This window comes from Pantherophis guttatus, chromosome 2 (assembly GCF_059756535.1).
Source record: "Pantherophis guttatus breed Tessera chromosome 2, ASM5975653v1, whole genome shotgun sequence".
NCBI classification, from domain to species: domain Eukaryota; kingdom Metazoa; phylum Chordata; class Lepidosauria; order Squamata; family Colubridae; genus Pantherophis; species Pantherophis guttatus.
Genome location: NC_142064.1, coordinates 254,929,494 through 254,950,959, shown reverse-complemented (window position 1 = coordinate 254,950,959; position 21,466 = coordinate 254,929,494). Strand labels below are relative to the sequence as shown.

At 45.5% G+C, this 21,466-nt stretch overlaps 2 protein-coding genes across 3 annotated transcripts; one reads left to right on the top strand and one right to left on the bottom strand.

Annotated features, from left to right (window-relative positions):
- Positions 1-287: 287 nt before the first annotated feature.
- Positions 288-5,469, top strand: LOC148115608 (uncharacterized). Its single transcript, XM_087888114.1, has one exon. It carries the CDS (start codon positions 372-374, stop codon positions 2,412-2,414), a length of 2,043 nt encoding a protein of 680 aa, XP_087744240.1. The 5' UTR covers positions 288-371; the 3' UTR covers positions 2,415-5,469.
- A 3,746-nt stretch (positions 5,470-9,215) lies between these two features.
- Positions 9,216-21,082, bottom strand: LOC132711540 (zinc-binding protein A33-like). Of its 2 annotated transcripts, none has more exons than XM_087888128.1 (7): positions 20,872-21,082; positions 18,621-19,099; positions 16,245-16,340; positions 14,769-15,002; positions 13,623-13,645; positions 11,297-11,700; positions 9,216-10,720 (listed from the first exon to the last, which is right to left on the bottom strand). In XM_087888128.1, exons 2-7 carry the CDS (start codon positions 19,038-19,040, stop codon positions 10,179-10,181), a joined length of 1,719 nt encoding a protein of 572 aa, XP_087744254.1. In that variant the 5' UTR covers positions 19,041-19,099; positions 20,872-21,082; the 3' UTR covers positions 9,216-10,178. The 2 variants fall into 2 exon arrangements, with proteins under 2 accessions (XP_087744254.1, XP_087744255.1); XM_087888129.1 differs by having other exon boundaries at positions 11,612-11,700; positions 20,872-21,045.
- Positions 21,083-21,466: the final 384 nt, after the last annotated feature.

Here is a 21,466-nt window from a genome sequence, read left to right as displayed (position 1 = left end):
AACAGGCCGTTTCCGGCCTCCAGAGGGGCTCTGGGGAGGTGAGGAAGGCTGTTTCTGCCCTCTCCAGACTCCTAGAAAGGCTGTAGAGCCTGGTGAGAGAGAAAAACGGGCCTACCAGGGCATTGCGTGCCAGGAGTGGGGGAAGTGGGGAGGTCGTGTGTGCATGCGTGGGGGCGGGGGGCATAGAATTATGGGTGTGGACATGCACACATGCGACCCCCCCCCCCGCTACTGTCATGTGATGGCAAAAAGGTTAGCGATCACTGCTCCATCATAACATAGACTTGTTAAGTGACCGATCGTAAGCCGAGGACTACCTATAAACACCTTTGTTAAGAGTGGTGTCCATTTTTCTTTGCAGGCTATCCACTATGGCGTCAGCAGGACAATCAGATGAGGTGGTCAAAGCCATAGAGACCCTTAGCAGAGGGCAAGATGTACGGAGAGAAACGGAGCTTCTCATGAAGCCTTATGCCAACTGGGAGGAGTTTCTCATGCCAGCACCCATCTCCATTGCTATCCTAGGGGAGCTGATCTTCATCTCAACAGGACAGGGGGATTTCTCCATCAACTTGTTACCTCCTGAGGGAGGCTTCCAGCACCTCAAGTATCCAGAATCCTTCAAAGCCTCCCTGTGCCAAGTCAGCAACCGAGGCTGGACCGCCTTCAATGAAGCCCACGTCAACATGGATCAGATTAGACTGTTAGCGAGCAGCATCCCAGAACAGATGAAAACAATTGTACGGACTCTCATCCAGGAGGCGGAGGTTGTCACGGCTTTGCTTCCTAATCAGCTCAAAAACCTCCAGGCAGTGACGGAGAAATGCGGCGGGCTGGCCAAGTCGGTCAGGGCCAAATTCACAGAAGTGATCCACCTCATCCAAGAACTCCTGGAGGCTTGTCTCAATGCCAAGCGGGGCTACGAGAAGGAGCTGAAGGAAGTGCAGATAGCTCTGGAACAAGCCAAGATCCGAGAAAAGTCAGCCAAGGAAGCCAAGGAGATGGCCGAACGGTACCATCATCAGATGAAGGAGCAAGTGGAAGAGTCTTTTCAACAGTATAAAGAAGCCATGGACTCCATCCCTACAGGGTGGGATGCGGTAGGAATGGAACTGGTCACTACTCTCACCCAGACCCTGGGGACTTTTTCAGTTGAGTTTAGCCGGATGCTAGCAGGGAAGCAGAAGAGTCTCGGAGAAGCAGCCGAGATGGGTGGAGGTGAAGGACTGACAAGGATGATTCCTTTCATCTCAGCCAGCATCATATGTTCAAAGTCAGCCGAGCTTTTGACTTTTGCTACTAGCTTGAGGAACCTCTTGGATGACCATGGAGGCCTTAAGACCTCCTTGATTCTCGATGAAAAGAGTGGGGAGATCAAAACAGAGTGGGTGAAGAAGAATTTGCAAAGGCTGAGAGACTCTATTGCAAAAGAGGATGAGTGTGACCCCAAAGCCAAGGCCCAGGAGATTTGCCAAGCTGCCCTGGATATTTGTCAACAGTTGGAGCAAATAGCCGTATCCGTGGGTAGCATTGGGAAAGTGGGGAAGAGTTTGCTGGATGGTATACATCAACTCCATAAGAAGGCTTCAGAATTTGACTCCTACAGCAAAATATACACTCGGTCTCCGGCGTTTTCGCCCAAACCCCCCAACGTGTCCAAGATGGGGGAAGTGAGAAACCCAGGAGTGGAAAATGCCCGTCTTAAAGTCCAGCAGAGCCGAGAGGCTCTGAAGGCCACCAGAGAGGAGTATCAAAGAAGCTTTGAAAATTTCAAGAAGCAGAATGAAGAATTGACCGAGATCCTCTGCGCTATGAGAGGGTACCAGGTTAAGGAAGTGGATTTTGACACGGCCAGGAAAATGCTCATAAAGGGCTTAGAGGCCCTCAGTCGGGTAAAGGAGCAGTGGGAAAAAATGGTGAGGTTTTTCCAAATGATCTCCAACTTAATCGAGACCTGCCTGGTGTGGAGCGTGAAAGAATTTGCCGACACCGTGGATGGTGCCCAGAAGGTCTCCAGCTACTCATCCAAAGCTTTCATGGCTGACCTGGTTTACGGACATATTTTCAATGCCTCCAGTGTGGCTCAGCTGGTCGCCATGATTTCAGAGACGTACACCATGGTGTCGGAGAAGTACCTGATGGAGCGGGTGAGCAACTTAGGGCACCTGCTTGCCATGGAAGCCGAGGAGCCAAGTTTAGCTGCCGAACGAGCTGCGTTGGCTGAAGGCTGCGACGCAGCGCGGAACGCCGTGAAGGAGCTGGTCTTGCAGAAGAAAGCTGAGTTTGAGAGAAGTTTGGAGGCCAGAGCTGAGACCATCGAAAAGGAGATGAGAGCCGTTCTGCCTGCAAATAGGGATGCTTCAGAGACTTACCTGAGAACGGTCGGCCCAGAAGAAGAAAGCAAGTTCATATGAATCCAGTATCTTGGAGGGAGGAACAGGGCAGCTCTAGCAATTATTTGTTGTTGTTGTTGTTAGTTGCGAAGTCATGTCCGACCCATCACAACCCCATGGACAATGTTCCTCCAGGCCTTCCTGTCCTCTACCATCCGTCAGAGTCCATTTAAGCTCACGCCGTCTGCTTCAGTGACTCCATTCAGCCATCTTGTTCTCTGTCGTCCCCTCCTTCTTTTGCCCTCAATCGTTCCCAGCATTTGGCTCTTCTCCAGTGAGTCCTTCCTTCTCATTAGGTGGCCAAAGTATTTGAGTTATAATCTGGCGATATAATCTGGCAATTATAACCCCCACAAATGGATCACTGAGTTATAATTACTTGGCTATTATCCTCAACGTCTGATCATAACTGAGCCCAAAATTTATGTTGGTAAGTGAGAAATTTTTTGAGTTTTGCCCCATTTTACGACCTTTCTTGTCACATTTGTTTACTGAATCACTGCAGCTGTTAAAATAGTAACATGTTGTTAAGTGAATCTGATGTCCTCAATGTCTTTGCACAAGACTCCAGGACACTGCAACCATCCTAAATGTGAGTCAGTTGTCAAGTATCCGTATGTAAATCACGTGACCCTGGGGATGCTGCAATGGTCATAAGCAGGGGTGGAATTGAAAAATTTCAGCAACCGGTTCTCTGCCCGGTTGCTGAGTGGGTGTGGCCATGGGGGCGTGGCCTACTCAGCCTCCTGCACCATTGAGGGGGGACATTTTTGCCCTCCCCAAGCTCCGGAGGCTTCCCTTGAGCCTCCAGGAGGGCGAAAACAGTCTTCCACAGAGGCCGGAAAAGGGCCCGTTTCTGGACTTCCGGTACTTCTGGTACGCCTGTTTTTCGCCCTTCCCAGGTTCTGGAGGCTTTTCTGGAGCCTCCAGGAGAGCCAAAACGACCTCCCCCTGGCTCTGGAGGCCAGAAACAGGCCCATTTCCAGACTTCCGGTACTTCAGGTAGGCCCGTTTTTTGCCCTCCCAGAGCCTCTGTCCACACCCTGCACTTACTTGGCATCCAAAACGGGCTGCGTGGAGACTCCTGGGAGGGGTGGGGCAGGGTGGGTGGGGTCAGCCAGTCTTTGGAACAACCGGTTCAGCGAACCAGATTAAAATTAACATTCGGTTTTCCCAAACCGGTCTGAACCAGCTGAATCCTACCCCTGGTCATAAGTGTCAAAAATGATCATAAGTCACTTTTTTCAGTGTTGTAACTTTGGTCACTAAACGAACTGTTGTAAGTGGTGGACTACCTGTATATGTTTTCTAGTTTCTTTTTAAAAAGTGATTTATGACCATTTCCCATACTTCAACCTTTGTAGTAAACCTATGGTCACGTGATCAAAATTTGGATGCTTGCCAACTGGTTCATAGTTATGACGGTTACAGTGTCCTGGGCTCATGTGATCTGCTTTTGTGATCTTCTGACGAGCAAAGTTAATGGGGAAGCCAGATTCTCTTAATAGCCATCTTATTAACTTAGTGACTGCAGTGATTCACTTAACAACTGTAGCAAGAAAGGTCATAAAATGGGGCAAAACTCGCTTAACAAATATTTCACATAGCTATATAGATTTTGGGCTCAGTTGTGGCCATAAGTCAAAGACTACCTGTGTATGTTTATGTTCAATGAAATAGTGAACAAAACATTGTAGTTTGATTTATCGATGGATATTCTCACTTGCTTATTCGGTTAAAGAATTAAACACAGTTTAATAGTTTCATCACATTTGGGCTATTGCGTCTTTTAGTAAGACCAGTTATTCTCTCACTGATCTTGGTTTGTTACTTTTTACTATTTTATAGTGCCTTTTTTAAAAAAAACTACAGTATTTGCTTTCTTTATTTCAACAAGGGCATTAGATGCTTAGGATTGCTGGTTTTATTTTGAGGGACAAGCAACATCTTATTGAAAGGAAATCAAATGCACACAATAAATACCAGCCTATGCACCTGCAAGATCCATCATTTTTGTCAAAATGAAGAAAATAGCCTCAGGATGTTGCCGCACAAGCACCATTCCTTTCATGCACCATGTGACACCATAACACAGAGGTGTCAAACTCACAGCCCACAGGCCAAACGTGCTGGCCACGCCCACCCCTGGTTTAGCAAAGGGGGGGGGAAGTTGCGATACGTCATGTGCAGAGGTGGGCTGCAGCTGGTTCACACCGATTCAGGCGAACCGGTTAAGTTTTTTACCAGTTCGGAGAACCAGCTAATCCCACCTCTAGCTGGCCCCGCCCCACCCCTCCACTCCCAGGAGTTCTCCCGCGTGCCCCGTTTATTTATTATTTTATTTATTTAATCATATTTTTATACCGCCCTTCTCCCGCAGGACTCAGGGCGGTGCACAGCCTAAGTAAAAACACAAAACACCATAAATTTAAAATTTAAAAATATTAAACAATTTGGCCCAATTTAGTTAAAAACTCCAAAATTAAAATACCTAATTAAAATTCATTTAAATAGTCAGCCCCGCCTGATGGAATAGCAGGGTCTTGAGGGCACGACGAAAGGTATGGAGGTCGGAGATCCTACGTATCTCTGGGGGTAATTCATTCCAAAGGGCGGGAGCCCTCACAGAGAAGGCTCTCCCCCTGGGAGTCGCCAGTCAACATAATTTGACCGACGGCACCCTGAAGAGTCCCTCTCTGTGAGAGCGAACTGGCCGGTGGCTTCCACGGTGGTGCAGAAGGCCTTCCAGACCCAAAACGGGGCACGGGGGATGTCGCACAGCCCCCCCACCCCATTTTCCCTTCTAGGGTGGTACAGGCTTCCAGGCCCAAAATGCAGTGCATTTTGCAACAGAAACTCACCACGTGGCACCTGGGAAGATTACATCAGCCAGCAAGGCTAGCTAAGACCCCCACCCCGTGGGAGTCTGACAACCAATCAGGATACTCTTTCTAGGCCCCAGGAAGTTCAAAGCCAGAGAGAGCATAAAACCCGGGGACTCACTGCGTCTTGCCCCCTTTTCTGTTCAGGAACTCAAGCCATGTGATCCTGTCCACCATTAAACCATCTTTCCAAGCAGTCTCCATGTTTCCAGTGTCTTTTTCCCCACTTGGAGCTGAACCCAGAAGGATATTTCTTCCTACACAGGATGAGAACTCAGAGTTTCTAGCTTGATTTCTTAACCACCACAGTAGATTGGCTTCTTCTTTTACAGTTACTCAATAAAAGGCAGAGGGGATCAAAGCAAAAAGGGGAAAAGAGTGTTATTGGGCATCTTCTCAAATAATGTATTTATTTAATAATGTATTTCTTTATCATTTCAATTCAATTAACAATTCTATTGGACTTTTGGCTTGAGACAGGTGCTCACATCTCCTATCTTGATAACAAATGGTATGGGGTTTTTTTTGTCTACTGTCTTCTGTGCGTCCTCTCTTTCTATGTATTATACTGAATAATCACTGATTTGTTTGCTTTCAAACAGCATAAGACTAATGTCACTCTAAAGTAGAAAGGCAATCTCATATTGACTGACCCATTCCTTCTATTTCCAAGTCTACACAACTGCAAGCAACTCGGTGTGGCATAGAATACACAATAAAGCAAGGTGTAGTAGCAAAAAGCTAAGGAACCTTTGCTTTAAAGGCTTTCAGGCTTGGCAAATAGGGATTTTTCCAAAGTTTTGCCTATGGAGGTCCCTTCTTTGAGGGGAGCATCATCTAGGCACCATCACGCCAAAAGAAATAGCGCAGAAGGGTGTCTCCAACCAAGGAAGCATCTGAGAATATATTTTATTTATTATTTATTTGTTTCCATTTCTGTATGAAGCAGAGCTGCGGTTCTGATATCAAAAAAAAATTCACTTGCCCCTCTTCGCAGTTGAGACAGAGGCAGATCCTCGTGGGCCTCTCAATCAGGACCAGGTCAGAACCTTCTGATGGAGAAATGGCCATGTATTTCTCTTTCCATTCCCCAATCTGCCTGTGTCTGGTCTGCACATCAACATTTGTTAAGTTCACTGGCTTGCTGGCAACCCCTACACCCCAGTGGTGAAATCCAATTTTTTTTACTACCAGTTCTGTGGGCGTGGCTTGGTGGGCGTGGTGTGGCTTGGTGGGCGTGGCAGGGGAAGGATACTGCAAAATCCCCATTCTCTCCCCACTCCTGGGGGAAGGATATTGCAAAATTTCCATTCCCACCCCACTCTGGGGCCAGCCAGAGGTGGTTCTCGGCTTGTCGTTCGTTCAGAACTGCGATAGTAAATAATCACCAGTAACGCACAGAGAATCAGGGTTTACTTTGGCAATGGTAAGCTCGCAATCAAAAGTAAAGTACAAGTCGGTGTTTTGGTTCAAAGTCAGCGCTGGGTGTAACCACACCACAGCGCTATTTAACCAAACTCAGCCCCTTAAACATACATCTAACATTTTCTCCACTATAATAAACTGAATGGTTTTGGTGTGCTCCCCAATATCGAGGTGCACCCATACCCCCCATCGATGGCGAGCTCCAGTAGGACTCGACAGGCGGCCCCCCCTACCAGGAGCTATTTGTTAAATAGCGCTGTGGTGTGGTTACACCCAGTGCTGACTTTGAACCAAAACACCGACTTGTACTTTACTTCTGATTGCGAGCTTACCATTGCCAAAGTAAACCCTGATTCTCTGTGCGTTACTGGTGATTATTTACTATCGCAGTTCTGAACGAACGACAAGCCGACTCAGCCCCTTAAACATACATCCGGTGATTATCAATCAAGCACCCCTCACTCCCTTAACAGTAACAGCTGTGGTGATTATCAATCAAGCACCCCCCATTCCCTTAACAGTAACAGCTGCGAGCTCCAGAGCAGCAGGGACAGCAGAATCGGAGAGCCCGGCAACGTCATCAATCATCGCTATCCAGGAACTGATTGTGTGTTCGCTGCGGCTGCTTATCTCCGCTCCTTCCTCTCCCATACCCCCCATCGATGGCGAGCTCCAGTAGGACTCGACAGTGGTATTTGCCAGTTCTTAGAACTACTCAAAATTTCCGCTGCCAGTTCTCCGAACTGCTCAAAATTTCCGCTACCGGTTCTCTGAACTGCTCAAAATTTCTGCTACAGGTTCTCCGAACTGCTCAAAATTTCCGCTACAGGTTCTCCGAACTGCTCAATATTTCTGCTACCGGTTCTCCAGAACCTGTTAGAACCTACTGGATTTCACCCCTGCTATACCCCATCCTGTTGTATCTCCTACAATAATGTCCCAGAAATGTCGCCCTGATGAGAACTTCTGACAGCCAAGGACATAAGGATTATATTCAAATCTCTTGCAGTCTGGGACATTGTTTATTCCTTTAACTGGCTTAAGTCCTTCGACGCTTTTTCGATCTTTGGAGATTTTAAGGCAGTCAGGATGGACTGTGTCTGCACCCAGAACTACATTCACTGTAAAGGGGAAGGGAAGGAAGGAAGAAGAACAAGAGCTTCAGCTGCAGGCCTTATGTGTGTCTTCACACCCAAGAGTTTAACCCTACGGCCTCTTGTGTGAATGGAGTTCAGCTTTCAAACATCCCCTCTAGGACTGGAAGACTCAATTGTTTTTTTTAAACAAAACCTAAGCATTGTCTGGTTAAGGGTCCTCCAACTTTGGCAACTGTAAAATTTGTGGACTTCCCCTAATGGGGCTGCAAGTGTCCAGGTCTCTTCTGCACCCAAGCACTTGAGCTCTTCCACTGTCTTAGTCCCATCCTCTGTTAACTGCCGGTCTGTTCGGCACCCCTCAGACCTCATTATTCTATTCCCTTATGTTGCCTTTGCCACCTGCCAGTCCACCCGCCACTAATCTGAACACCCTCTGGATCCGTCAATTAGTTGTCCCACTCTTGGCTGTGCCGCTCAGCTCTTTGTCTCTTGGCTCCGCTGGTCAATTCCCCTGTTCTCTAGTCTCCCATGTGGCCGCCACTCTGCTGATTGCCCTCCAGCTCCACCATGCTGGATGGAGAATTCTGGGAACTGAAGTGCTCGAGTCTTAGAGTGGCCAAGGTTGAAGACCCCTGGACAAGTCCTTCAAACCCTTCATAGTGCTCCACCTCTTCTAGCATCCGTGCACAATTCTTTTTAGCTTCCACCTTGCAGATGAGAGTAATGAGATGGTGAGTGAAGAGTAGTTGGCTTTGCCTTCATTGATTTGCTGGGTGGGCCAAGGCTGAACAGGGACTCTGCCTGGAGCATTAATCCGGAAGATCAGGCAGAGCAAGAGGCTGCCATGTTTCAATTCTGAACTGGTAAGAGTCAGAAGGATCCCCCAGAGGTAACTTGGGACACACGATAGGATGTGAGGAAGCTCCATCCTTTTCTCTATGAGCATCAGGGTATCACAGGGATGTGCAAAAGGGGAGGATCTTGCCCAGGAAACCTCTGCTTTCATCAGTCTGATGGCCCACATGGTGGAGGCAACCCTGATGCTCCAACGTTGCTATTTGCTTTGACCCAAAGGACCTAATTTCTCTGCTCTCAAAGACCTCGTTTTTCACCAACTTATATTCAGGCAGTAAAATCAAGAGGATGTTATTAGCTTGGTAGGAATTCTATGTTCCTTTCAGTCCCACTCCATATTTTTCCATTTGTCCAGATCTTTCATTCTATACCAAGATTGACTTCAATTTTCTAGGTTATGTATACATAATTATACATAAGCCTAGCCTAGCCTAGCCTAGGACTGGACTGGACTGGACTGGACTGGACTGGACTAGACTAGACTAGACTAGACTAGACTAGACTAGACTAGACTAGACTAGACTAGAATAGAATAGAATAGAATAGAATAGAATAGAATAGAATAGAATAGAATAGAATTCTTTATTGGCCAAGTGTGATTAGACACACAAGGAATTTGTCTCCAGTGCATAAGTTCTCAGTGTACATATAAGCAACAAGTGATAATCATGATTATAATCATAAAATACAATCATCATAAATCATAAGATAACAACCCTGAGCGATCATCATAGCATACAAAATAAGCAATCAACATAAATCATAATAGGATACTAAATAAAAGCAATCAATACAAACCATCATTTTCAGCATGGACTTCTTTCCTGAAGTCAGTATAAACCATGAGATATAAACAACGAAGTTATAGTCATAAGATGCTAAAGGAATAGGAAAATAGGAAAGTTGAGAAGGATAATAGTAATACAGCTCCAATGGATGGTTTGGGATCCCAGGGCATAAGACAGTGTTATGGGAATTAGTTGTTTAGCATGATGATGGCATTGGAGGAAAACAATTGTCCTTGTCTCTAGTTGTTTTGATGTGCAATGCCCTATAGAATTATAGGGCGATGAGGAAAACCATCATTTGTTACAAATACAAACACAACTCAGTATTGGAATATTGGAACATCTCTACTAAGGCCTTCCCAACCAAGGGCAGGAAATATGGCTTGCCTTCATTGTTTTTGCCTGCAGTGGAATGCATTGAAAGCAGGTAAAAAATCTTGCAGAGGCAGAGATTCTTGCAGTGGACAGAGGCAACCTCTATCCTCACTACGGTCAATGGGTCAAGGAAGTTAAACGTGGGAAATAGAAAGTCAACTTGAAAGCTACACTTACTCTCTGCACCTAGAACATCCATCATGGACCACAATAGTCAGGTCAGACCAGTTTCAAATCTTGGAGCGATTGCTTGCACAGAGGGAATAGCATAGACTTTCTCTTAAAATAGCCATCCTAACACACCTCGATGTTTTCAACTTTCACTAGGCTGTTCTTTCCAATGCTACACCCTGAGCTAAGATCTCAAAGCTCCAGACCCCACACACCGAGGGTACAGTTGCTTTGAGTGCTGAGAAAGGGCAGCATGGAAGCACGCTTAGAAAGGGCAGGTTGGAAGCACGCTTGGAAGGTGTAGAGGTGGGTCATGCTGCTGCTGTTGTAAAAAGAGAGCTGCCCCCCTTCAAAGTCCAGATAGACCCCAACTTTCTCCATCTTCCCGCAGACCGAGAGGGGCGTACGGGGCTCACTCAGAACTTGGTATTCTCCCGCCTTCAGCTCAATAGCCCACACCCCTTCCTTGGGCAGAAAATTCAGCTGCTTCTTGCGCTTCACAGACTTTTTGGCCATCCCCACTATCCAATCGTTGCTGCCCTTGACATCGACCTCCCAGTAGAAGCGGCCAGTGGTAATGCCCTTCCGTCCCACCACACACGGGGTGGAAGTGAAGGTCTCCAGCTTTTCTTGCCAGATCTGTTGGTCAGGACTGAACTCGACCCCGGTGGCTTTTTCCACAAGGACCAAGCTGGGATGAGCTGAGTTGGAGTCCAAAGTGATGCTTGCAGGGACTGGAGAGGGAAGATGGAAAGAATTCAGAATGAACAAGAACAGACTTGTGCAGCCGGCTATTCCAGTATAAAGTGGCCCAGAAAGAAATTAGACACAAATGAATGTGAATATTAGCCATCCTCAACATGTCTGAAGATTCCTTTCTCTCTTTTAGCCCAAACTACATTATGATGTCATTATATATAATGGGGTAATTTTTTTTTAATTTAATTTTGATTTATATGCCGCCCTTCTCCGGGGACTAATTAGAGCAGTTAAGCAATTATATTTGGAAGAGTTAGTGGTAAATGGAAACCAGGCCATCAAGAACACTTGACACCATCAAAGCTGGACAACAGCCAGAGCATAGAAGAACTCAGAGAAGCAGTGCAAGATTGGAAGGTGTGGAGAGAACTGGCCGATAGAAATCACCAAGGGTTGGACATGACTGAATGGATAACACCATCATCATCATCTTCATCATCACATTACAGGGTTATTGCTGGAGTACATAGCCTTGAACTTCTGCACAAAAAAATAGGATATAAAAGTAATAAACCAATAACCTGTACATTTGGTCTAAAACCTCAACTCACCTGGATGTAGCTCACCCAGGAGCTCCTTCCAGGTGTAGAATTGCAGAGGTCCTTTAAACTCGCCCAGGTTCAAATCTACAGCCACCACTCCATCTTCTTCCTCCTCTTCTTTCTCCTCTTCTTCTTCCTCTGCTGTCTCTTCTTCTTCCTCCTCCTCTTCTTCCTCTGCTGTCTCTTCTTCTTCCTCCTCCTCTTCCTTCTCCTCTTCTTCTTCCTTTGCTGTCTCTTCTTCTTCCTCCTCCTCCTCCTCCTTTTCCTCTTCTTCCTGTTCTTCTCCCTCATAAACAGCTTCATCAGTCTCATTATCACACTCACCTGTGTCTTCAGTGCTGGCCTCCAGCCCATCTTCTCCTACCAGTGCATCTAGTTCGCGTTCATCCGGACCTTCTTGTTCCTTACGGACCCTGTAGGAGAAGAGCATCCCAAGGATCAGCCATTTTAGAATAAACCTGCCCCAATAGCAATAGCACTTAAGACTTTACAGCCCTCTCTAAGCAGTTTACAGAGTCAGCATATGGCCCCCAAATAATCTGGATCCTCATTTTACCGATCGCGGAAGGATGGAAGGCTGGGTCAACCTTGAGCCTGGTGAGATTCGAACTCCAAATTGCAGGCAGCCGGCAGTCAGCAGAAATAGCCTGCAATACTGCATTCTAACCACTGCGCCACCATGGCTCTATCTATCAAGCCTAGAGGAATCAGATCGGGTCCTTCTACAGAGAGGTATCTGAGCACTTCTGATCAAAAAACAATGATGCTGCCTTATTATTATTATTATTATTATTATTATTATTATTATTATTATTATTATTATTATTATTATTATTATGCCTCTTTAATGGATTTTTTGCACTAAGGGGAAAAAACATGGAAAATACTGGGGGAAAGTAGATTCAGATCTGATGAATACTTCCCAGGGAAGCTGCAAAAACCAGGAGGTGGTGATGGCCATACTATTGCCAAGAAAATGCCCACCTCATCATCAGAAGGGAAGACTGACTCAGGAAAATCTCCACTTTTTCTTTTTGTAGTTTTACAGAGATTTTAGAAGTGATTTGGGAAGGAGTCAAAGGGCCAGAAGACCATTTTCCATCCCAATTAAACTTTTTGTGGCCAAATCAACCTTCCTTTGCCTCTACTCCCAAGAAGGAAGAGGAGCCAACTTTATAATTGTAGCAGAGGTTTTTTTTAATGGAAGTAAACAAGTAGCCATCTTCCCTTCCACGTACTGCATGGAGGAGCTTCACCTACTCATTTTGGCAAATCCAGCAGCTTCTGAAAGGTGGAAGAGGAAGTCATGCCTACGGTGAGGAGGCAAAGTAATATACCGGCCCGCGGGGTGCTCAGCTCTGGCCCATGGGGCTTCCCTAGAAACAGCGAAGGACTGGCCCGCGGTGCCTCTGCCAGTGAAAACGGAGCTTGGGAGGGCCGCGCATGGTGACCCTTTTCGCTGGCAGGGGGCTGCGGGTGGCCATCACAGCCGAAAATGGAGCCCGTGGTGTAGTGTATTGAGTCTGCTCCAGGGAGCAGGCCCCCTAGCGGGTAAAGACTAATGTTCTGTTCACAGATTGGCTAGCCGCTTGACAGCTAGTATATAAGAGCTGTCAAGCCAAGGTTCACGGTTCTTTTGGAGTTAGCGTTGCCTGTTAGTTACGATGATTCCTCATATTAAATGTTACCTGTGAGCTGCAGATCACCTCAGCGTCGTTCCTCAGATAATTGTCCAATACGTTTCACGTAGGGCTGCGCGGGACCCCCCAAGCTCCGTTTTCGCTGGCAGCAAAACAAACTACTAACAAAAGTGGATCCCCCCAGCCCCGCTTGGGCCACCACAGGTGCTCCTGACACGAACCAAGCCCATTATGCCTACAGTGAGGAGGCAAACTAATGTAACGTGATGCCTTCCTTGTTGGCTCATGTTTTTCTTCCTTTCATGTATTTATTATATAGATAGTCTTGGACTTCAATGAGACACTGAAGTTAGAACAACGCTGAAAGGAGTGATTTACAAACGGTCCTCACAGTTACAGCTGTTGGTCGTGATCAAGATACAGGTGCTTGACAAGCCGCCTGCATTTACGATAGTTGCCGCATTGGGGGGGGGGGTGTCACATGACAGCCATTTGCAACTTTCCAAGCTGGCATGGAGCAAGCAAAGTCAATGGGGGAAGCTGGATTGGCTTAACGACTGCACTGATTCACTTAACAACGGTGGCCAAAAAAAAGGTTGGGGGCAACATTTAACAACCACCTTGCTTATGAAAGGAAATGTTGGTCCTAACTTTGGCTGTAATTTGATATATAAGAAAAGAGAAACACTACTTACCTCTCTAGCAACTCTTTTGCCTCCTGTGGGAGGGGGAAGGAAGGAAGGAAGGAAGGAAGGAAGGAAGGAAGGAAGGAAGGAAGGAAGGAAGGAAGGAAGGAAAAGAAAGAAAGAAAGAAAGAAAGAAAGAAAGAAAGAAAGAAAGAAAGAAAGAAAGAAAAAAAAAACGTGAGATAACAGTGAAAATAATTCTTTCCGTGGATTATCACCCACTTTCCTGCCAAAGCGTTCTGCATTTTAATGGTGCACAACAAATTTTTGCTCTCAGTAGATCATGTCCTAGTTTAAATTATCAGAAAAAAAATCCCGGTGAAATGCTATCACAACAAATATAGAAGAAACAAAAATTGAGGATTGTAGAGTCAGAGTGCTTGAGATGCCACTGAAAACCCAAGGTGATATAAAGCGCATATACTGTACTGATCGATCTCTCTTTTATATAAACAAACACTGTGGAATCTAGCAATTGTTACAGGAAATCAGTTCTTACTTATTTGTTTAAGAAAATGGATTTGGCCACCACCCAACTACTCTCAGTGATTCTAGGTGGTTTATAAAGATTTAAAAAAAAACACACAGAGATTTTGTCAGTCGTGACAAACCCTAATTGAACAAATCTTGGGGCGAGAAGTTTTATATTCAAATATATTTTATTCTTTATACTGTTTCCTTTAAAAATATTAACAGAATCCACAATGGTCTGAGAATCATTGTCTCCAACTTAATTAAATTAGCAAAGTTCCTAAAACCCTGAAATAAATTACCCAGGCCTAATCCATGTATCAAAGGATAAGGTCTGCATACACAAATAGGGATAATTAAATTACAGTAAGTCTCCCAGCAGAACTGTATGTTCACACATACACACACACACATACATACACATAAACACGTAAACACTTCTACATCCCGGATAATCTCCTATAAAGTTTGCTGTACCCCATTTCTCTACAGACTGCCCCTAAAAGCAAATTGTTTTGTTTTTAGGAATAAATATTTCTTTTTCCCTCATTTTTATTTATCCTTGTGCAGCCCCAGTTCAAGTTGGAACCCTGAATTATCCTTCTAACAATGGTTTGGTGCAATCTAGGCACCCAGCAATTTTCTCCTTCCCAAGAAAACCCCACAGCCCCCAGTCCTCCTTACCTTAAGGAAACTAATGTGGTCTTTGCATTCAAGGCTGGCCTGTACACGGCACACAGTTTCTGAATGTGAAGCCAACTTGCAGTCCAGTTCCTTTAACTTGGTTTCCATCTGAGCCAAGTTCTTTTCTCTCTGGTTTTCTAAGGCCTGTTTTATAGCCAGCTCTCTGTCGTTCAGCAGCTGGTGCATCTTCATAAACTCTTCAGAGATATGATCAGACAAGGATTTGGAGCAGGTCTGGAAAAACATAGACGGGGCACAGCAAAAGGTTGTGGTTTGGTCAAACAGAAATGATCACCTGTCCACAATGGTGTTGGTTTTGGGGTAGACTCCTGAGAATACCTTGCATAGCGATAAAGAAATAAATAAGTGGACCATCAAACAAATCAACTCATTTGAGTTCTTATTTGAAGCACTAATGATTCAAAACATCCTACTTCGGGCATGTGATGCAAAGACTTAACTTTCTGAAGGAGACTCTTAATACTAGGAAAAATGGAAAGAAAGAGAAGATGAGGAAGAACAAAACCAAAGATGGTGGACATAGTGGCAATGGGGACACCATTAGAAGATCTGAAAAACCAAGTTAGGGATAAATCGTCATGGAGAAACTCCGTTTTGCTCGGATTTGAGAACTACTTGATAGCATATAATTTATTTTATGTATTTTTTATACTTGTGTGCCATTTCACTGTCAGGTAACTCATAATCAATCAATCAATCAATCGATGCCACTATAATGATTACCTAAGCAATACCAGCAAATTCATTTTTTTTGGCCTTTTTTATTATAATGTAGTGATAGCACACATATACACACAGATGTACATACATGCACACAAAGAGAATTCTGTGGGGTCCCTGCTGTTCTCCGAGCTTGATTGTTTTTCTTGTAGACATTTCATTACCAAAGTAGGTAATATCATCAGTGCTAGAATGGAGTGCAAATCCCACTCCCTTCTAGAATAGATAATGTTAGCTAGTTGCGAAGCGAAACATCTCCAAGAAAACAAGCAAGTTCAGAAAGCACCAGGGACCCCACCCTTCAAACTTGAGCTACAAATATTCCCTTCTATCGGTACACAAAGTTCTAATTGTAAGAGTGTCCATATCTTAGAGCCACCACAGTGCTTCTAAATGTTTAAAACTAAATTGAGAATCCTGGGGGAAAAGGGAACAGAATGGAATATCCTGAAAAATGCATGGTTGACAACTTTGGTGACTTGAATGCCACACTACACCATATTTATTCATTTATTGTTGATTTGAATGCAAATCAAATAAGCAGGTAGGTTTTCTTTTCCTTGGACTGAATTGCAGGAGCCTGGATTAAATGCTGACTATGAAACACCTAATATTAAATTAATGAGCCGCAAATGGTAGCATCGAAAGCAATAGTTGCTGGGATGAAGAGAGAGAAGATACACTCGGTTTAGCATTAAACAGGAAGTCCCAACCCTCACCACTTCCCAGCTGCACCTTTAATTCGATAATGTTCTCCTGCTGGTGGCACTGGCTCCTTTTCAACCGCCTGAGACCTTCCTCAAGAGGCTCCAGAGATGCCTTCAGCCGGTCCTGAAAGAAGAGAAAGTTCTGATCCCACATAAAATGAACGCCAGCATTTGACTGACTCCAGGACAATTTTATACCTCCAGCCAGGTTCCGTCAGACGTCTGTCCCCCAACCAGCCCTAATTAGCATTAATAGCAGTTAAGAGTGTTTTATACAATGATAGATTTAGTTAGCAATATATTAATTTTTATGTTCCCCGGTATTTATTTAATGTTTTTCTTATGGAATTTTTGTAGAGTCAGTCTCCCTCTCTCTCTCCCTCTCTCTCGCTAAGTGAGAAATTTGTTACATAAATTTTGTCCCATTTTACGACCTTTCTTGCTACAGCCGTTAAGTGAATCACTGCAGTTGTTCAATGAGTAACACGGTTGTTAAGTGAACATGGTTTCCCCGTTGACTTTGCTTGTCAGAAGATCACAAAAGTAGATCACGTGACCCTGGGACATTGCAGCTGTTCCTTAATATGAACCACTTGCCAAGCATCCAAATGTAAATCACGTGACCATAGGGATGCTGCGATGGTCATAACTGTAAAAACAGTCATAAGTCACTTTTTTCAGTGCCATTGTAACTTTGAACAGTCATTAAACAAATGATGGTGCATAATCAACCAATTGATCAACCTAGACCGGTGTTTCTCAACTTTACCAACTGGGAATTCTGGGAGTTGAAGTCCACACATCTTAAAGTTGCTAAGATTGACAAACGCTGATCTAGACAGTGCCTTGAAACTGACTAGTCCATAATGGCTTAGCTAATGCAACTGAAAGTGTAATTGAAAGGTATTGTAGAAAGTTAGCACACACCCCACTCCAAGTAGAATGAACTATTCTAAGAAATATTAAAAAGGTAGAATATTATACCTCCCTGGATGAATAAAGGAGAAACATGCTCTTGGAAAGCAGCCCCCACCTTTGTTAATAGCCCCAGAAAGACTGGGCCATCCTATTTACAAGACAAAAGGCCTTCAGCACCAGGGTGATAGGATTAATCCTCCCTCAAGATCCAAACCAGGAGAAAGCCATTAAGCCATAATAGGAAGTGCCCAAAGCCCCTTCATTACATCATCACCCAGCAAGATTCAACCAGGCCTGGGACACAGACAGCCTAGAAGGTTAGCTGTGAGCCCCGCATAGCCTCCTGGGAGCCTGACAGCCAATAGAATACCTGCCCTTACCACAGGAACAGGAAGCTCAAGTTCAAAGCCCAAGAGAGGCTATAAATAGCACTCATTATCTACTCTCTATTGCACCAGGACCATGAGCTTAATGGTCTGCTCCATTAAACCAGCTTTCCAAGCAGCCTCCATGTTTCCAGCCCCCTGGGAGTCTGGCAACCAATAGGATGCATTTCTTGCAAGGCCCAAGAGAGGGTATAAATATATCTCACTCTCCACTCCATTTGGTCATCTACCCAGAATCACACGTGCTTGGTGGCTCTGCTTCACCATTAAACCATCCTTCCAAGCAGCCTCCATGTTTCCAGTGTCTTTCTTCCCACTTGGAACTGAACCCAGAAGGACATTTCTTCCAACAGTATGTTTTTCTTGTAAGCCCTGGAGGGAAATTCCTTTCCCAATGATGCTGCTCCTCATATAATGTCCTTAAGCCAGTGGTGGGATTCAAGTAATTTAACAACCGGTTCTCTGCCCTAATGATTTCTTCCAACAACCAGTTTTCCAAACTGCTGAGAAAGTTAACAACCGGTTCTCCCAAAGTGGTGGGAACTGGCTGAATCCCACCACTGCCTTAAATTAATGTTTCACTCCCAAACAATTCTCAGAACTAAACCTTCCTCCAAATAGAAGTCATCCAACAGGTAAACAAATCCAGATGCCAGAAGATGCCAGCAGCAGATCCCAAAACTCTTGCCCTTTCCAGCCTCCTAGTGGTTCATAGATCAAATAGTGACTCTTCAGGAAGTGGGAAATTAATTGCATATATGCGAGATACAGATTCAGTATAACATTAGTGTTTCTCCATGCGCTTCAGAGTGGAAATCTAGCTTATGTTTACTGGTAAATATTTGGGAGGTTTCAAAAGCTTCGTTTCAGTGTCCTTGTTTATTATGACACTTATTATGATTCATATATGATATGAACCCTACTTGTATTTTATCTTGGCATGCAAAATAAGCTGTCTCGAGTAGCCCCACGGTGAGATAAATTTCACAAATTGAAAGAGAGATGAGAGAAAAAGAGACAGAGAGAGGGAGAGGGAGAGACTGAGTGACTGTTCTTCAACCAGAGGCCACCTTCTTTCTCCTCCCAGGTCCAGTTCTCACCTGATAGATCTGAACTGCGTTTCTGATGGGCAGGAAGTTGTGTCCCTGGTGCCGAGGCAAGTCCCGGCAGATGACGCAAACGCACTCCTCATCTTGGCTGCAGAAGAGCTTGAGAGGCTCCTCGTGTTCCTCACAGAAGAACCAGACACCGGAGCCGCTCAGCTGAGCCCTTTCATCCAGCTTCAGAAGCCGGGCCTTCTCGGCCAAGCTGCAGAGGGCTCGGTTCATGTGGCGCAAAGTGAAGGGGTGCCGGCACTGGGGGCAGAGCCCGCTACTTTCCCCAGTGGGGATGCAGGGCTCCAGGCAGGGAGCGCAGAAGCTGTGGCCGCACTCCAGTATGTGGGGCTTGCGAAAGAGGCAGAGGCAAATGGGGCACAGCAGGTCTTCAGTGAAACTGGACACTTCCCGTACTGAAGCCATGTTGGTTGATCAAAGAGAGCCTAACAGGTTTCCCAAGTTAGAACAGCTTCTATTTCTGCCTGTGAAGTGAACATAGTATAATAGGGTTAGAAGGGACCTTCGAGGTGTTCTAGTCCAACCCCCTGCCCAAACAGAAGACCCTATACCAGTGATGGCGAACCTTTTTGTTGTTGCGTGCCAAAAGCGCAGGGGGAGGAGTGTGGGGTGTGTGTGTCACGTACGCTTGTGCTCACATCCATAATTTAATGCCCCCGGGCCCTGCCCCCCATGCATGCGCACGTGAGCCCCCCCGGAGACTCCCCCCAGTGCTCCCCCCCTTTTAGCACATGATGGCAAAAAGGTTACCGGTGGGCCCGGAACAGAGGTAAAACGCTAGCAGTTCGTCCTGGTTCAGGCAAGTGATTAAAACTACCAGTTCAGGGGAACCAGTAGTTAAAAAAAGCTATGGGTTCAGCCAAACCGGTATTTCCAGTGATCAGCTGTGTCGTGCAGCTTATATTTGCTAGAAAGCAGGAAAGAGCCTGTAGTACAGTGGACTAAGCACTGTTATTAACAACTGCTGCTTGCAATTACTGCAAGTTCGAATCCCGCCAGGCTCAAGGTTGACTCAGCCTTCCATCCTTTCTAAGGTAGGTGAAATGAGGACCCAGATTGTGGGGGCAATAAGCTGACTTTGTATAAAAAATACAAAAGAATGAAGGCTATTGCTTAACGCATTGTAAGCTGCCCTGAGTCTCCGGAGAAGGGCGGCATATAAATTAAAGCAAAAATCATAATAATAAAAAAAAATCCTGCTTTCTAGCGAAGCTAAGTCGCGCGGCATAGCTGTTCCACCCCTCGCTGTTCTACTTACCTAGTGAAGTCTTCTTTTTCTGTGCGAAGCATGCATTTAGCATGTATTGTGTATGTGCATGTGCAGCGCGTGTTTGGCATGCAGCCACATGTGCTGGCAGTGAACCGGTGGTGATCTGCGGAGGATTTCACTATTGGCCCGGAAGGCCCATTTTTCATCCTCCCCAGGCTCCAGAGGGTTTCTTGGAGCCTGGGGAGGGTGAAAACGGCCTCTCCCACCCCCAGGATGTCCTACGGAGGCCGGAAACAGCCCATTTCCCGATTTTCGGTGGGCCCAGAGGCCCTGAAAATTTGCTGACCTGCACACACATGCATGCTGGAGCTGAGCTAAGGCAACGCTTGCGCGCCCACAGATATGGCTCTGCATTCCACAGGTTCGCCATCACGGCCCTCTACAATTCCAGACAAATGGCTGCCCTATTTCTTCTTTAAAACCTCTAGTGATGGAGCACCCACAACTTTTAGAAAGGCAAGCATTTCACTGGTTAGTTGTTCTCACTGTCAGGAATTTTCTCCTTAATTCTAGGTTGGATCTCTCCTTTGACAAGTTTCCATCTGTTACTTTTTGTCCTGCTCTGGAGAATAAGTCAACCCTCTCTTGTACAGCCCCTCAAGCAGTGGTGGGATTCAGCCAGTTCGCACCACTTCGGGAGAGCCAGTTGTTAACTTTCTGAGCAGTTTGGTAAACTGGTTGTTGGAAGAAATCATTAGTGCAGAGAATCGATTGTTCAGTTACTTGAATCCCACCACTGCCTTCAAGTACTGGAAGTCTGAGGCGAAGGGGTGTCTGCCATCCCGGACAGATCCACCTTGAACACCAAAGTCACAAAAACACTAAAACTACTTTTCTTACAGGGTTACAGAAACAGAGTCTGAAGGCGCTTCCTGCCTTCATCCTAAACTAAACCAGGAAGGAGAAAATTGGAGACATTTTCTCCAATTGCATTTCTATTTTGCACACAGGAATTTCTTATCTCACCGTTGTCTGGGCTGCGTCTCTTCCTCCTCTTCCTCCAGGTGATTCTCACAGGCCGCTGCAGGGCAGGGGAACTCTTCAATGTGTCAGACCTGCCGCCACTTAAACCTCTAAATAAAAACCATCCTCGGCTCCATCTGTTGAGAACATCAGGGCTTTATGAGAAGGGCGTTGCAGGAAAGGCGTAGCCAGAACGGAGCATCGCATGCCAAAAACCCTATGTTTAATCTTCCCCTCCCATCACCCACCCCGTGCAACCAATCAAGTTCAGGTAAAATGTTTTTGTAATGGCCAGTTGTGTACAGGAAGATATGCAGGCAGGAGATGCAGAACTTAACTTTCGTTTCCCTACTTTCCTCCCTGCTTCTGAAACTTAACTTTCGCTTTCCCCCTTGCCTTCCTCCCTCCTCCCTCTCCACAATTCATGGCAGTCTGTCCCCCAAGTACAAGCAAACATAAGGTGGCAGCTGACACGATCTTCAGGAAAGCTCTTTTTAAAAACGATTATTTCAGCCTTCTTCATTTGAAGAATATTTCAGTGGCCATGAAGCCCCACCCCCCCTTTTTTTTAAAGAAACATTTTTTTACTTTGAAATAA

Excerpts from the sequence above, each read along its gene's own strand:
- LOC148115608 (XM_087888114.1), top strand. The coding sequence starts at position 372 with ATGGCGTCAGCAGGACAATCAGATGAGGTGGTCAAAGCCATAGAGACC.
- LOC132711540 (XM_087888128.1), bottom strand. The coding sequence starts at position 19,040 with ATGGCTTCAGTACGGGAAGTGTCCAGTTTCACTGAAGACCTGCTGTGC. Across the intron at positions 15,003-16,244 it reads AGAACATTATCGAATTAAAG|ACCTGCTCCAAATCCTTGTC; the intron begins GTGCAGCTGGGA and ends ATGTTTTTCCAG. Across the intron at positions 11,701-13,622 it reads GCAAAAGAGTTGCTAGAGAG|GGTCCGTAAGGAACAAGAAG; the intron begins GTAAGTAGTGTT and ends CTTCTCCTACAG.